The sequence below is a fragment of the Hippichthys cyanospilos genome, chromosome 16 (assembly GCF_059441005.1).
Source record: "Hippichthys cyanospilos isolate Australia breed blue-spotted pipefish chromosome 16, RoL_Hcya_1.0, whole genome shotgun sequence".
NCBI classification, from domain to species: Eukaryota; Metazoa; Chordata; class Actinopteri; order Syngnathiformes; family Syngnathidae; genus Hippichthys; species Hippichthys cyanospilos.
In genome coordinates this window covers 8,865,356-8,882,284 of record NC_142384.1, presented here as the reverse complement: position 1 = coordinate 8,882,284, position 16,929 = coordinate 8,865,356, and the positions used below count along the sequence as shown (strand labels likewise).

The 16,929-nt window shown below is 41.0% G+C and overlaps 1 protein-coding gene across 1 annotated transcript; it reads right to left on the bottom strand.

Moving 5' to 3' along the window:
- Window positions 1–1,183: 1,183 nt before the first annotated feature.
- fscn2a (fascin actin-bundling protein 2a, retinal) lies at window positions 1,184–13,300 on the bottom strand. The gene is made up of 5 exons (XM_088437626.1): window positions 11,955–13,300; window positions 6,554–6,710; window positions 5,466–5,587; window positions 5,229–5,396; window positions 1,184–5,149 (listed from the first exon to the last, which is right to left on the bottom strand). Exons 1-5 carry the CDS (start codon window positions 12,775–12,777, stop codon window positions 4,944–4,946), a joined length of 1,476 nt encoding a protein of 491 aa, XP_088293752.1. The 5' UTR covers window positions 12,778–13,300; the 3' UTR covers window positions 1,184–4,943.
- Window positions 13,301–16,929: the final 3,629 nt, after the last annotated feature.

Here is a 16,929-nt window from a genome sequence, read left to right as displayed (position 1 = left end):
TCGTAAACAGGCAAGAATTTTCATGATTTTAGAGAAATTTAGGAGTATGTTAGAATTCGATCAATGGCTGTTACAGATGCTTTCGGCCGTTTTGCCTGTTTAGACTACCAGCTGAAAGTGGCCTCTGTGTCCAGTGAAGGATTTAAAAAAGGCAGATATTTGTCAAAATACCAAATATCAGCAATTGTTCTATCTCTAGTCAGTTCTCATACTGTAGTCGGGCTGTTGATGTTGGCAACAGAGAGTAGTGAATAATGATGTCAATTGTTATGTTAGCGTTGCGCTAATGTTTGCTGTCTTCCTGTATGCTCGTCTCCTGTTATGGATACGTGTGAGGTAGTTTTATGATTTTGATATAGTTGAACATTTGTGTCACAGTTTATTATTGCCATAATGTTTTTCTTTTACTATTACTTGTTCTTATACGTAGTATTTGAAAACATTACTTATGAATGTTGTTTATATAGTGCAGTGTTTTATGGGGCTTTCCTCAAAATAATTGACCTCAGTGGGAAATGTTGATTGAATAGTGATGGATTATGGTGACCTTGGAGGTACCGCCGCGTTACAACTGTGGGATTCACACTGACCACACAGGGGTAATGGCATAAATTTGGCACGTTTGCGGTTTCAAGGACGTTGAAATCCCTTCGGTTCGTCTGCTTCAACACTTGTATAAATGTCGTCTGTTTATCTGCGGCTTGTGTGCTATGCCAACATTTCAGAGCTGAGTTAAGAGTTTGCTGAAAAGATTTGCCTGTCGCCTTGACTGTTTGCCTCCAGTCAACAACTCTTCACAATTTCCGGTTGAAAATTCAGGCCAACTTTACGCCTCAACGGTGAAAGTGCAACTTTTTGTCCTTGTTTCATATGTATGCTGTCAGGATATTGTTTTGCACTTGAGGTAGAGGGGAGGAGGAGTTCCGAGTGAGCAGATGTCAGGGCTGGGGGCCAGTGAGCGTGCTGCGATTGGAAAAGATGCTGGATTCAAGCTGCGTGGGCTGTCTTTCAATGAGTATGTGTGTGAAGTGACTACACTGCCCTCTAGTGTAGGTGATGGATACATTCTTAGAAAATGACCACGCACGCACAGCGGTTGTCTGATACCACAATTTCCTGACTTTCATACCAGATAAAAAGCTATCCAGAGAAATAATTACGTCGGAAATAAACACAAGTGATGCTGGTTTCATAGACATATTTAGGTTTTATTTCTGCATAGTTTTATTTCGGGAAGACGTTTTGATGGACGTTGTGCTATTGGAAATGAACGAATGCATTCACCAAGATTGAATCTATTGAACGCTACACCCTCAATGTCACTTTTCAACAACAGTGCCAACTCCGAGAGAAGATGAAACGGTGTTAGACTTAATGAATAGTGTCATTGTTCCGTCATCGCTCTCTGCTCACAAATGCATTTTGCAGTTTTTGAGCCTAATACTCAAGCCATTAATAATGCTATACAATGATAAGATTTCATGATGGAATTAATTGTTTGGGGATAGTTTCTTTGGACGATCACTTTTAGAAAGCGACCGACCGTACTTAACTGTCACAGTGGGCGGTAGGAGACGATGATCGATTTGTAGCCCTATAAACTCTGCGCTCCATGTAAATGCACAATTCTCTATTAGCATTCACAGAGCTAAGCATTTTCTACCCAACACAATCACCCTCACTCATGATGCGGGGTGGGCACTTAGCTAAATGTCTTTTACTAAGGGAAGAATACAGGCTCAATTTATTGCTGCTTAACTTTGCATTTGCATGTTCGCAACCACCAATTTTGGTGCCACTGGTGCATCAAGCAGAAGTCTAAATAGAGTCATTCCATATTGGAGATGTGTTATCTTTTTCAGACCACAAAATCGACTCGATTAACAGTACCTCGCCCGGTCGTTGCCAAATAGTGTATGTACACTTAGTACTTCATTTTGTCCCAGTCCCTTAGAGACTTGATGAATTAAGATCAATTGTAATTAAATAACAATTTTGCCTATACCGGCTAGAACCACTCCCTCTTTTCAAACTCCAAATGCAGCCTATCTCTAACCATATATTATGCAAAAGTACGGAAATGTGAAGCTGCCAACGTGAAAAATATGTTTTTGACCGTCAAACTTATCCGGATGCATTTGCGAGTATGTTCAAATCTGCTCGCAAATATGTTTGAACATATTTTATTGACAAATGTATTTGCAAACGTATATACAAATGTTTGGATTATTTTGTTCAAACTGTGCTTGAATAATGAGTGAATAATGAATATACAATGTTCCCCCACTATCTTTTGCGCCCAGAGTGCTTCACGTTTTGTTTGGTTTCTTTCTCATAAAAAAAAAAACTATATCGCGAGAGATACGCTGTGAAGGTTACTTGCATGCCAAACAGACAAGTTGACTGTAATTGCACATGCCATCGGCACTCGTCAGACGTCGACGTAGAGTGGAGCCAGTAGTTGACCAAACATGATAACAATGAAGCAGAGTTTACGCAATACGAAATTTCAATATATTTCAACTGGGTTTTGTTCTATCCTCCGTCTTCTGTTCGCTGAGGTGAACAGAGTAAAAATTTCACGATGTGGTTTTGTCCTATGCATGTGACAATTATTCTCTACAGTACCGTATTGCTCTGGTCGTGCGTGTGAAGTGGAGACTGCCTGCTGGAGGCACATGGACCAATAAGGGTAGTAGTTGAAATCCACTCCTGCCCTCATCGGTCAATGTCGCGCCGGGAGCCAATCACATGTCACGTGAGACTATTGACGGATTGCCTGGCCCCCTCTTGTTCAAGCTCTCAAATGTTGAGGACAATACTTTGAGCCTTCTCCGAGTGAACCTCATACGTCAGTGAGAATCGCGGCGGATAGAGAACATTGTGGCCAAAATAAAGCGTTGTGAAGATGTTACCCAGAGTGCTTTGGCAATACATGAATTGAAATTTCAAGTGTACACTCTGCTTTCCTGTTATGTTTGGTTAGCTACGGGCTCCACTCTAGGTCGACGTCTGGGGGGTGTTACATCCGAGGGCAACTCCAGCCAAACACATGTTTGTGTTCCCCGACTACAGCCAAGGGACGGAAACAGAAAAGGATAACACTACACTTACAGTATGTGTAAATATGTGTACTGCAGTAATCTTTGTCTCAAATATGTAAAGTATAAATACTTTTCACATTTAAAAGGGGGGGCTACTTTACAGATTTCACTTTTCGCTGGATCATTTCCCTTCCCATTAACCCTGAAAAATGAGGTAACTGTGTGTTCAAATTTCCTTGCAAATACAATCAAACATAGTTGTAAGTATGTTTGAACATATCTGCAATTACTTGTAATGTAGGTGTACTTGCAAATATGAAATGTTCCAAAAGTCTTGGGCACATTTTGACACTCTCAAAAACTAATGAGGATCAATGTAAAATCCCTTCCGGGATATTCTGTAAGCAATTTCGATTTTTTTCATGTTCAAGGATATTCAATGTGAGCATCACACGGCACACATCTTGCCGATAGTCTTATTCATGCCAAAACTTCAAGGACGCCAACCGCCTTCTCCTGTTGAGTGAATGCCATTACTCATCTTAAAAAAGGGAAAAAACATTATTCTTATCCCCCCCCCCCATAATGCCATGGGATACTGAGTTGCTCATATCCACGAAAAAAAAATGGCTATTTCTTCAGCATTTGGGTTAGATATTACCTATATGTTCAAATATTAAATGAGTAAAACACATATGATTGCATTATTAGTCATATTTATGGTTTTATCGCATGTGTAAAAAAATGCTGTTTTTAGCATTTAGCCTACATGTACTTTCAAACTTATTTGGCTTACTTACGATTGAATTTCACAAGTTTGAGTTTGCCCGTCAAAAATGTTTTTTGCTCCATCATCGGCAACTCCACGTTTTCGTACCAAAGCGCTGTACCGTAGAGTGCAGTATAAGGCCCCAATGCAGAAACGTTTCCCGCTAGATACACATCATACTTAACATTCAACATTAGTTCATACTCATTTCGTCCGTTAATATTTGACATTTCATCACGAACATCTCCTAATCGCGCACGTTTCGTATTCACCACACGCTCCTTTTTTTTTCAGCAATACAGCTAAGTTTGCTTTACTGTACATTGCTTAGCATTAGGACTTTACAGTCCATTTGTGCAAGTCCACTTCATTTGCGTCATACTGTGTTTTACGGACGCTGTAAATGGTCCATTAAAAAAGATGAAAACGCCATTGGCAATCGTGCCTCTGTTTTTAAAAACAGTGGGGCGTGACGTTTCGGGGCGACGCCTTGCCTACGGAGCATAATAATTAAAATCATTGGATAAAGGATTGTAAACAAGGGTGGTAGGAATAAGGGTTAGGGTCATGTAAATTTAGAGTGCGCCTAGTTCAGTATTCTTTTGGATATTTCCTGTTGCAAGATTAGTGATGAGGAAAATACATTTTGAATGGGTGAAATTTCAGGGCTATGTTCCATTTTCCGAGACAGATCGCTGTGTTTTGACAATTGGCGTTGGTTGCTCAGTTTGTTTTTTTGTTTTTTGTTTTTTTTTACAAAATATATCTGAAAGGCATTCGACCCGATTAGGCAGCACTCACAATAATGTTGTTTTTGTTGCGGTACTCATCTTTGCGGCGCTCTACTGAGACACGATGTACCTTTGTTGACCTGGACTCAAAGGGCATGTTTTGATTATCTATCCTTTCTTTCTCATGTTGGCAATGATGTTGTCATTTAAAAGACAAAACACAACAAAGAACCGTTCTTCCCCCTAAACGTTTCAATTTGAAAATGCGATTGGGCGTCTGGCTGCTGTTATAAAAACATGGCATGAAAATGATAGCCAGCCAATCCACTTTGTGTGAGCTGACAGCAGTAGCTTCTTCATCCCGTTATCGGTGCCTTTGGACACTGACTTGATGAGGTTTTAGTACTCCCAGAGAGAGGACGCGTCAATGGAAGTGCGATCGCCCATAAGTGTGCCTCCCTGGTCTCCTCGAAGGTACTTGCCGTTGGAACCTTTGATAGCTACTCGCCCGTGTTCCAAGAACTCCAAAAAAAAATCCTCAGCCTTTTCTCCATCCGAGCACACCAGGCCACTGCTGGAGACGTACCAGAACTTTCCGTTCACACCTGCCGAAACACATCAAGCGGGTTAAATAAGTGCGGCGTTTATTGCTCGGACGGTAGGAATCAATCTGTAGACGCTGACTTTTAACATTGTAGGCTCCGTCGTTGAATATCAGTGAGAAAATGTCGTAAACGGATCGGTTGGCGTTTAAGGTGTTGGAGTTCTTGTGGTGACAAACAAAGCCGTTCTCCCCGCGAAGGATCAGCATGGGTCGGTTGATGAGCTTCATCAGGAACAATTCATCCTCCCCTTTAGAAACAGGACATAGAGGATGTACTGCCGCGGCTATCTATCCGTCTAGTGAAAGTGTCCACTTACCTACAGCTTCGCTCACAGCTGAGAGCTGCCCGTTCTTCTTTGTGCACACATACTTGCCATTGCTGGCTTTGAGAGCCACCCTTTGTCCTCGCCACTCGATATCAAACATAGTGTTTATTTCTCTGAGGGAAAAAACATAATCAGATGAAGGACTGGCTTCTTAAGGTTTCCCGTTTGATTCGTCTTGTAACATGTCTAGACAGATTTTTATTTTTTTTTGTGTGTGTTGCTGGGTCACAAGTGCAATGGAATTCACAACAGAATTGGCCAAACATGGTGAAAAGGCTTCAAAATAAACCTTGCCATACAAAATAATGTCTGGACACAAAGAGCTTAGAACTCTTTTATTTTGAAGTTCTTCTCAGAAATGTATGACTGTGACAAATCTTTCAACCGCACAAGCTGTTTGTCCTTCCCAGAATGAAACGCAACTCTCGATGTAAATATTTAAACAACACAACATTTCATTTATATAACCTTCAATCACCAATTCAGGGCACAAAAAAAGGACTTAATTTCTGAGACATTTTATTGTATGGCACCCGTTGCCAGCATTTAGCGCAGCGTCTATCATGAATTAGCCGCTTGCTAGCAGCGCTCGAGTGTCAAGAAAACAAAAGTGCCTCTTCTGTTCATATTTACATTTGCATGCTAGCTTGTTCATTTTCTCACAGTCTTTTCATTAAAAAAAGAAAGCTGAAAAAATGGAAAATCTATACTGGACTTGATTTTATATTACCATTACACAGTTCGCAATAAATCTCATCTCGTCTCATTCTCATGGGCACAATCTTGTGAGACACCTCGTCTGAGCATGAAGCATCATTGACGAAGCTTCTGGTGTCATCAGTCACCTGACACTAGTCATTTGATAAAACCTCTGACAACACATTTTTACATTTTCTTGACCCACAACCTTCAATCACATCATGTAAAATGGGCTACCAATGCCATCTACTGGCGATTGTGCATGAATAAAGTTGTTTCCAAGATTGAAATTCTCAGGAGAGTAGAATCTAAGGATACTCCGCAGAAGCCCATTGAAAAATGTAAGTTTTATTTGATTCTTCTTCTGAAAAGCTACTCACGCTTCGGATGCAGTGGACTGGATCTCTCCGTGAGTCACAAGAGTCCAGTAGGACCCTCCATTTGTCCTGAACATGGACTTTTTGCTTTTCTTGTCAATTTCCATCTGGAATGTCTCCATATCTGTCTCCACATCCTGGTTGGCTGAAATGCTCACTCCTGGAATCCAAAACGGAAACTGGTTGTTATATCACTTTTTCACACCTGCATTAGTGTTGCTCAATCATGTGGGGGACGTCATGTCCTTCACAGAGGAAGTGACAACTTCTATTCACATACTGTGCATCACCTTCAACTTGTTAAGACACTTTTATTTTTGTCAGTATTATCAGATCAAATCAGAGTGAGTTGTTCTTTCATCCAAAAGGAATCTTTCCGTCATCATAGATTTTTGCTTGTCTTGACAGGTTTTATATGCTCCGATTCTTTTTTTCAAATGGACCGTTATATCCACGTGAGACATAGCGGCTTCATTGTTTCCATTTTGCCTCAGGAAGATAGTTAATTTTATCCCACCTAAACATTTGGGGCATCATTGAAAAGACCAGAATGTCCTCTACTGAGCACACCAGGGCTTAGTAGGGGAACTTCAATGAGTCAAAAGATACAGAATGTGTCCTGCAGTGGACACAAATGAATAAGCTGGAATGAAATTAATAGACATTTCTAGTCATTAGATTTTTAAATGACTGTAAATAATGTCTTTGTATACACTTTCCTGTCAGTCAGCCATTGCCCCGGGGGGGGCGTCTGTTTTGCAGCCAGTCCACCGTTATATGCTTAAGCCTGGTGAATTAGCTCTGTCTGGTTGGGTGTGTCAGGCGGTGGGGAATACACTCACAGACACGTATAACTGAACGGTGTCTGCTGCAGGTCAAATTAGATGCCACAGAAATATCCTCCAACCTCTCTCTTAAGCCTGTTACAACCCTAATCCTTCACAGTCACCCCCCACCCCCCCCCCCCCCACCCCCCACCCCTCCCACCCTTCCTGCTCATTCGCTCGCTGTAATTCCCTGAGTGGTGAAATGCAAATCTTCACTGCAAGGGCCCACTAAGCAGCTTTCGGCGCCCTGTTCTTAAAAACGTGAAACCGCCACAAGGAAGCGAACGCCACGCTTGAAAAATGGTTCTTTGCCCGATAAAATAAAACCAAGGCTTGCTGGAAACATGAAGCTAAATCATCTCCAGTTAAGATGTTCGTCACCGACGCCGCCAGTTGTTGTAATTGAGTTGAAACCTTGCAAGGGAGCCCGTCTTTCCATATTACTTGCATGAGTAATTTTTACATAAGCGTACAGATCACATCGAGCGGCCTGACATGAGCTTTACTTCACAAGGCCCGGCTGTAATTATTTGTCATATGCACACTGGCCTGTTGTAGATCCAAGCTGGAGAACAGAGAACCCAGCCTCAATGGATGATTAAAAAAAAAAAGAAAAGTCAGCAGCGTCAAGGTTTAGGTTATTGACCCATAGAGGACAATTTTGTCACAGCATAATTTCCTGGCAGCGTAATCTTCAATGAGGACACAGCTGAGATGACAAAGCCCATTACCACAATTACCTCCGCAGTATGGCGGACGACCATTCAGGGCCACGCGCACAAGATAAACTCGGCTTTCCATCATTCGTTATGGCTTCTAAATGTGACTGGCTTGGCTTGGAGGAATGACATTCAACTGTCAGGGTTAAATTAGCCTCGTGATTGACTGGCAAACGGTCCAGAAGGTTTAAAAGATGTCGTTACAATCGTTAATACTTGATTTAAACAATTGTGTTCAAATTGACTTAAGATCATTATGCATGATTGGTCGGGATATTTGACACCGAATTTATGTTTAAATAAATTAAACCGCTAAATCGCTAAAACCTCATAGGTCACATTTCGGTGGGTTTCATTTTTTTAAACGTGTATGCAAGTGAGTTTAATCAGTGAGGGTGTTATTATAACAAATTATTGACCAAACATAACAGGAATTATTGAATCTAAAATGTTGAAAATGGCTTGCTGCATTTCAGGCTTGCTAACAGTTGAACAAGCGTGATATTTTTCGTGTCTCCTAAAAAGATCTTTTTTTATGGATATGATGCGACCTCTAGATACAATTTTGGGGGTTTATTACTTTGATTGCAAGCGATTATAATCGTAAATGTTCCGAATGACTGACAAAAATCGAGATTTTTATGCATTCATTTTGTGGATTGACCCATTGAACTCATTCATTTCTAGTGACGGCCGCAAGTATTTTTGGTATTCAAATATGCTGCAGGAAATTCAGATCGAACATCTAATATTTGGATAAAAATACATATTGATGTTTTGCTTAGACTAATTATAGTAAACACAGAAGAACTAATAACACTTTTCCAATTAATTATGAATGACCCATGTTTAAACATTATAATCAACGTTTTTTGTACTTAAACTTTGCCGAGCACCACACTACTACCAAATCCCTCCTCTTAAATCTTTGTCTATGAGATGGATATCCTGTCTGAAAAAAGCACCTTCAAATCAGCATAGTTTGTTGAAATGTGATCAGTAGGAACGGCGACTATGTCAGACTGTCAGCATCAATAAATGCATAATCATTGAGGCCTATCACGCCAGCCTATATGGAGCACTTGAGTGCCTCTAGCAAGTGGCTAATTAATTCTATACGCAGCTATAATTGAGTCTTGATCATTGAACGTGATTTTTGGATAACGTTGTGTTGTTTGTATGGTGAGTCTGAGGCAACAGTTGCAGCGGAAAGTCTAGTCAAGGTGACACGCTGCTCAAAACAAATTCAAAATTTAGACATAACTAGGCATCCATGCCCATGTTATTTGCTGAATGAGGTTTTATTTTGAAATGGGCTCTCTCGTCACATTTCTGGCGAGTTTTACTGTCCTACTGTCCTAGTTTTTGGCATTGGCTTGACATTTTTTTCCTGGCATTTACACTAAGAGGCAGGCATCGTGCCATTTTTTTTTTTTTTTAATATACCGTACTCCTTGTTTCAGTCCTACAATCAACAATCTGTTTTTACTGGGCTGGCCGTGAACGAGTAATTTGTTGTTCTGACAACCTGACTTGTTTTTCTACGAAATTCATAAAACTATCAAAGTTGTTCCAAAATGACTTAATGAAAACACCATAATTGTTAATATAGCGTTGACCACTAAGTTTAATGACAATCCATTAACGACGGGCTGTGAAGAATATTGCATTGTAGGGAGAGAGGAAAGCACGGTGAAAGTGTTCTGGGAAATCACTCGTCGGAACATTACGCATGTTTGTGCATTTCCTTCAAAAGGTAATGCTCAGGCTGAACATCCAAGTGCAGTAGAAGGTGGAACGGAACATAGAAGCATCATTTTCCTGAAACGAGACATTCACCATTAGAGTTTCCTCTGTGGTAAGTCGTTAACAAAATGTAGCGACTGTATAAGAGGGTTATCTATCGCCATAAAATATATGCATTCAGCATGTGTAAATAACCAGAAGATCACTATAATGTTTTCATGAACATTCGCGTCCATAAATCCACCTTTTAGTCTGACTTACCTTCCGAAGATTTATGTTTTAATTAATTTTTATGTACTGTCTGTGAGCAATTATAGTCATGTAAATAGAATCGCCTTTCTTTTTCACGCGGACTTGGAACGTTCAAAGAGGGACACAGTACAGCTTCAACTAATGTATGCAGATGGTGTTGTTTGGGTTTGCCCCGTGGGAGATTTTGGCTAAATGTGATATACTTTATCAAGAAGCAACATGGTTTCCCCAAGTAAACTCCAATTGAACACTTTTTTTGGTGTTACTTTCTCAGTGAATTATGCCTTGTTTTTTTTATTATCAGGGTCTGTGGAACACTTAGGATAAAGCACCCTCCATAATTATTGGCACCCATGGTTAAGATATATTCAAACCCTTAAAATGAATTCGATTTTTATTGCAGAAGCATACTCTCACACTGAAAATTGTAGAAATGGTACACCAGGCACAGGTTTAAACGCCTCTCTTGTTCAGTTCAGTCCCCAGACCTCAACCCTATTGAAATCATGATCCTGGTCCTCTTTTTGGTTGTTCAAAAAAATAAAATGAATTATTTATAAGGTGAAGAAGTCATCGGTGCCAATAATTAGGGACTTTGCTGTATGCGGGGCCGTTTCTAAAGATTTTTTGTTCAAAACTTGCTACAGGGACTTGCAAAAGCCACAAGCAAGGCAAGACAGTAGGCTTTTGTTTTGGGATTGTGCCGAAAGTTGTGGCCCTTGAATCTCGGATTACAACAGGAGCCGTGTTTTTTTTGTTTTTTTTTCCCCCCCATAGTGGGATCATTGTGTCAGAAATATCTCAGTTTCACTGTTGCATTTGATTGTAGCTGCGTTTTGGTTAACACTTTAAAGGCCACTGTATCCGTTTGGCATATTTAGAATATGAATGCTCGATACCACTTTTTCTCAAATTGATACCAATATAAATAAAAATCAATTGCTAATCAAATTTCCCCCTTTTTTTCTTTTTTATAAGGGAAGAACTAACCTTTCCTTTAACTTTTATGAAATCAGTGGCACTTTACCATTCTTATTTGGTGTTTCTGGTTCTTCATCATAACTGCTCCAAGAAAGCAATCGATACTAGTATTGGCTGCCATAGAGAGTAACGATACCTTGAAATAAGTCCAGGTATCAGTCCTTAACACATTCGTAGTTTACAGTGTTTTTTTTAATATATATTTAAAATAATATGCTCGATTACAGCATTCTGATTAATATTGTGATTATGGAGTATGAGTTTTTATCCAACTCGGGGGCGTGGCTAATTTGTCACTTGCTGTCACCTGAACATGACATCACAGTTGCTCAGGTCACTAGTAAGTCCCGGGGTGCTCAGTAGAGGACATCCTGGCCTTTCCAATCAATTCTCAAGTGTTTGAGTGGCATTTAACTTTGCAGTATGAGAAAAATGGACACAACAGTGGACATAAATACATAGGCTGGCTCTCTGGAGGAAATTGGATAAAAGGAATCAATTTTTTAAATTATTATTTAGGTTTGTAAAACCTACAATTACAGATTTTTTTAGGCAATATTTTTTGTTATTTGTGTCCATTAAATTTAGACCACTTTGAAAATAATTATAAAGCCGCAGATTGTTTGGTTCATGCTACACTTGTCCTGTTCTGACATTTTAATAAAAGCTGGCATTTTAAAACCCAGTTAACTATGGGGAGGGGGGGGGTGATCCACTCATTCGCTCCACATGAAAAAATTGAATGCTGTTTTTTTTTTTCCACGTGTAGTGTGAGTCACAGAAGGTAATCATTACTTAATTGCTACTTCCTGTGAGTTTAATTTTCACGGTATCATGCTGCGATCGCTGCAGCCAGGCGGAAAAGATGTGTTGATTTACCTTGCTTGACGGAGACAAATCTCTTATTGGCAGCTTGAAAGACGACTTGCGGGTGACTTTCTTCAAGGTCAAAAAGCTCATCTTTCCCCGGTTTGGAGCATCGGCCGGATCTCAGCGTTCCGGTGGGACCCACCGGGGTCAGATATTTTCCGTCGCAGTCTTTGAAGGCCAGCTTGCCGGATTTGAGCTCCAGCGTGAAGCTGGTCGCGCCGCTGTTTTCTTTCACCAGTTTGCCGTCGTTGCTGAGAAAACGGCTATCGCAGGTTTTCAGGCTGTACTTGCCGTCTTGGTACACCAAGGTGACCAAGGAGTCCACCCCCCAGGGGATGTTGCTGTCCACGGAGATCTCTCCGTCAGAAGCGGACAGGTGGGCGTAACGTTTCCGGGCCACGCTCAGAAGACTGGCTTGCGGGTGTAACGCCAAATGGACGGCCCATAACTCCTGTTCCGCAATCACCTGGGCGAAGCAGGACAGATAGTCGGCCGAGCCTCCGAAATAACGGAGGTAAGGTTCTGACTGCAGCGCCCAGCGCCCGTCAGACTGGGGCACGATCAGGAAGCGGCACTCCGAGTCAGGACTCTCCGCCCCGCATGTGATCTTGCCATCCTTGTCGGAAGCCAGGTAACGTCCCAAGTGACTTCGGAGGAACACCACTTGACCGTCGTGCTCGTCCTGCTCCAGGGTCCAGATCTGCTTCTTCTTCATACTGGTGCCGGAGGCGTTCACCTTGAAGCCGAAGGCCTCCGCCGTTAAATAGCGGTTTTCGTAGTTGATGAGCCCGAACTGGAGCTTCAGGGCTCGGTTTATTCCGTTTGTGGGCATGGTTGACCAAACCGTACGATGAAATTGCAAAGAACGTGAAAAAAACAAAAACAAGCAGTCAAGCAAGGCGCTCCAAACAGCAAACTCGAAAAACGACCTCCTCTGTCTTCAAGTCATAGATCGGATCTGCTTAGATCTCTTGACGGATTGCCGAGCGCTCCTACCTGTCGCTTGTCACTTTCTCTTGCCGGAGCACTTGTGCAGACACTTGCTCTCCGTTCCTTAATGAGTTGGGATTAAAATCAGCGGGACAAAGCACCTCAATCCAACAAGCTGCTGACGTCACACACTGGTTCACCGACTGCAAATCTCCCCTCCGCGCTCTTCAACGACGCACTCCTTGCACTTTCAAGCACTCCGCCTTTCGTTTACGCCCTCCTTTCTCCGTGGTCATTCATCCTTGGGCGCTCCTAAAGACACGCTCATTTTCTTCTGGCAGTCGCATACTTTGTCGGTCCTGCAACGCCATAACCCCCTGGGATTATCCTTGCTTAGATCTGCTGGTGAGCCACAGCCTAATTGGAAAAGGCCCAATGAGAAGAGGCGCTTCACGTCGTTCTCCACAGCTTTCTGTCTTCTTGTTCTGTTCTTCCAACGTCTAGTTCTTATCAATAAGCCATTAAGGCCTCAAGACTTGCATTCAAGCAAAGTCCTAAACCCCAAGGTAACACAGAGGTTCCTTTATCAGCCACATGCTGTTTCAGCATGGGCCAGTGCCAAGTCTTGAGTTTGTGAGCTTAGCTAAGAAGAATTTGAATCGCGGCGCATATTTGAATGCACGCAACCTCGTCTATTTGCCGTCTCTGCGCTTTCACCTCGGTGGATTGTCAACTTTATTTGACAAATCCTTCCAAATCCCTTCTCCGCTGGCCTATCGATTGACAGTGAAAGGATGCAACTCCGAATATGACCTTTGTCACTGTGCATACCAAGGACGACCTTTCACTGCACATTATCAGCTTTTTGTATTCTTTCCTGGATCTTCACAGTCTGGACTTGGATGCTACCACGCCAAGTAGCCGTGCGATAGTACTGACCTATCATAAGAGGGGATCAGCAATTTTTTTGAAACTGGGAGCTACAGTTGAATACATGTCTGAAATGACAAATTTGTTGAAATGACCTTTAAAGGGACAGTGTGTAAGATTTTGACCGTTTTTCATTAAACAGGAATGAATTAAATGATTGTAAATGTCAAAAACTTGCAAATGAATGTGTTCTTAACGTCCAACATTGTTTTAAAATTGTTCTAGTTATCATTGAATTATAATACATGGTGGTGGCGTTTCAATGGTAAATGCAGTACCTGCAGCACCTCCTGCTGTCCGTAATGAAAAACGGTCTAAATCTTACGCACTATCCATTTAAGAGGATACAAAACTGAGTCATTTTCCACTGTATAAAGGAAACAGTTTGTTGTTTGTTTGATCAGTAAGTTTAGTTTTAATGCCACCAAAGCGCAAGTTGGGTCAAATATTTTCTTCACTATGTTCTATACACCCCTACTAGTCTAAAAATGGCATTCTGATTGTGTTTGTGGTATATTTGAATTAAGCAGCAAAACCGACCTGTTTTTATCTCGGGGGTCAATTTGAAAATGACATCACAGTTTCTCAGGGCTCAGGTCACATCCAATCACGGCTCACTTGTTTTCTGGTCATGTGACATTCACAAGCTAAGCCATGATTGGTCATGAACTGAGCCCCGAGCAATCATGATGTCATTTTTAGTCGACCCCGGAAAATGGACAATACAGATGGGTTTTGCTGCTTAATTCATGTATAACGCAAACAATACTGTATTAACTCATTAGATCACAAACATATTTTTACATTTTTAATAGTTCAGATATTCAATCACAAGTACACAGTTACACTAGTACACTATATATTTTTTTTCATTTTCGGCTAAAAGGAAAGTCTAAAAACCGATCTATCCAAATTATGGCCTGGCGTCCATTTATGGCCCACAAGATACGTTTCCGTGTAGCATATATTAAAATCAAATTTTCACATGGCTCGTAATACTCTCTAAAAATGAAATGAAAAGGTTTGATGGTAGACAAAAAGGAGAAAAAAAATCCTAATTTTCATCATCACCTTTGACAGAAAGTTTTGACGTAACAGGTTTAGAAAAAAAAAACTATTTTATAGACACTGAAATCGCTTGGTTCTTTTTTTTTTTTTAATTAGTTAAAGTAAAAAAACAAGAAAATGTGGCCCTTACGCCTTTTTTTGTATGCAGCACTCAAGAACGTTTGGATACCCCTACTTAAGGTACTAAAGTATTGGATTAGTATATGCAATGGAGTACTAAACTAATCCACCATGTACTCATCGATCACCATAGCACTTTAGTACTTTAAATGACTTTTAGTACTTTAGTACCCTAAAAGTACTCAATTACTAACTCTTACGTAATAGATTACCTAAGTATGCTAAATGAATCATTTTTGTACTTAATTACCGAATGCATTTGATTAACCAAAGTGGTGGACCAGCGCGTCTTAGAAAATGATGTGGCACTTGACTCTTTAATCGGCACAATGATGATGTCCTTTGCAGAGGTACGAAATATTAATTTTCTCTTTTTGTATCAATTCTGGGGAACACCATAGATAGTTGATGTACATGCATTTGCTAGATGAACCACTATTGACCAGTCATACACATTTATGTCTATACGGTAACGAGTACGTCTTTCTAAGAATAATTCCACCTGTTCTCACTAGATGGCAGCATTGTTATTCTTAGGGATTTGCCCCAGTCTAGTTCATTAACTGAATTCATCACGAGCAAGTACTCGGCAACAGAGACGAGGAACAATGTCCTCAAGAAACCTGGGCAGTCATTTGCACGGCCCATTTGTGTTGAGCTGGAGTTACAGTAGGAAAAGTGCTTTCAGCTGGGATTTGGAAGCTTAGCGTGCGCATGTCATGATGGGCAAAGCTGCAGATGGCGGTGTTGACCAACAAATTCCCAGCAGCGCTTTTCACGCATGTCTGCTTTAGGGTGAAATGCTGACAAATGAAAAACATTTCCTAAGATGAATGTTTTTCATTTTCCCATCGCTCTTCAGGGAATTCCTCGCCTGGTTGAACGCGAAACAAAAGCTGATTTAATTTGTTTGTGTTTAAGGACAGGGAATAACCCTCGTCCATTTTTCTGAGGACAGTATTTAAAAATGCGTACAAGGGGACTGACAAAAAACATTGATTGAGACAAGCTGCGGTTGGTGTTCCCTTAACTAGTGGTGACGATGATGCTAATATTCAGCTAATGAGGCCATCTTTTGCCGTGTCCTCTTGCTGCACCCCGTTCCTTGCACATCTAGGTTGCTGGAAGCTTCCGAGCAATAACCTTCCATCATTTTTACGGTGGCGGTGTTGTGCTCGCAGGCCATTAGATGCCAGATTGCGAATTGTGGCTCAAATGTCTTTTAAGTTGCTCTGTGATTGAATGGCGACCACTCCGGGGCGAACCCCGCTTCTCCCCCAAAGTCTGTCGGGATAGTGCACCCGTGACTGTGGACGGTAAAATGTCCAAGCTATGGCATTGGGGCAGTTTGAGGCCCACCGTCCATTCTTCACTGGCCCGTGGCTTGTACTTAAAATGACATTTGAGACGGCCCTGGCAACGCTTTTGGTTTATGAATGTTAATGATCGCACATTTTCTTGTTTTGAGGATATACAGGCAGTTGACACTTATATATATATATATATATTAGAGTGTATCGGGGACGTCAAGTGATTAAATGTCCACCCAATTTTGCAGGAAAATTGTAATTTTAACAACGATTTATCATATTGTTTGGGTATATTTGATCCAATTTTCTGTTTTGTTTTGCACAATACAACCCCATAAATGGGTAGGCTTGTACAGTTTTATAAAATTGCTCAGAAAGTTGGATCAAATTAACCCCAAATTTTGGGTGGGTCCCCTTTTTTTTTTTTTTTAAACCCGTAATTGGGTTATTTTTGGCTTAGCTGTTTGGGATTTGGTGGCTGTTCAGCGCTGGGATGAATGTAATGTAGTGCAATATAGGACTGAGTTTTAAAAAATAAAATAAACATGTCATAATTATACACAACGGGATCAGAGCTGCAACTATTAATCGGTTAATCACTGACTAATCAGGAACTGTTCAGATTC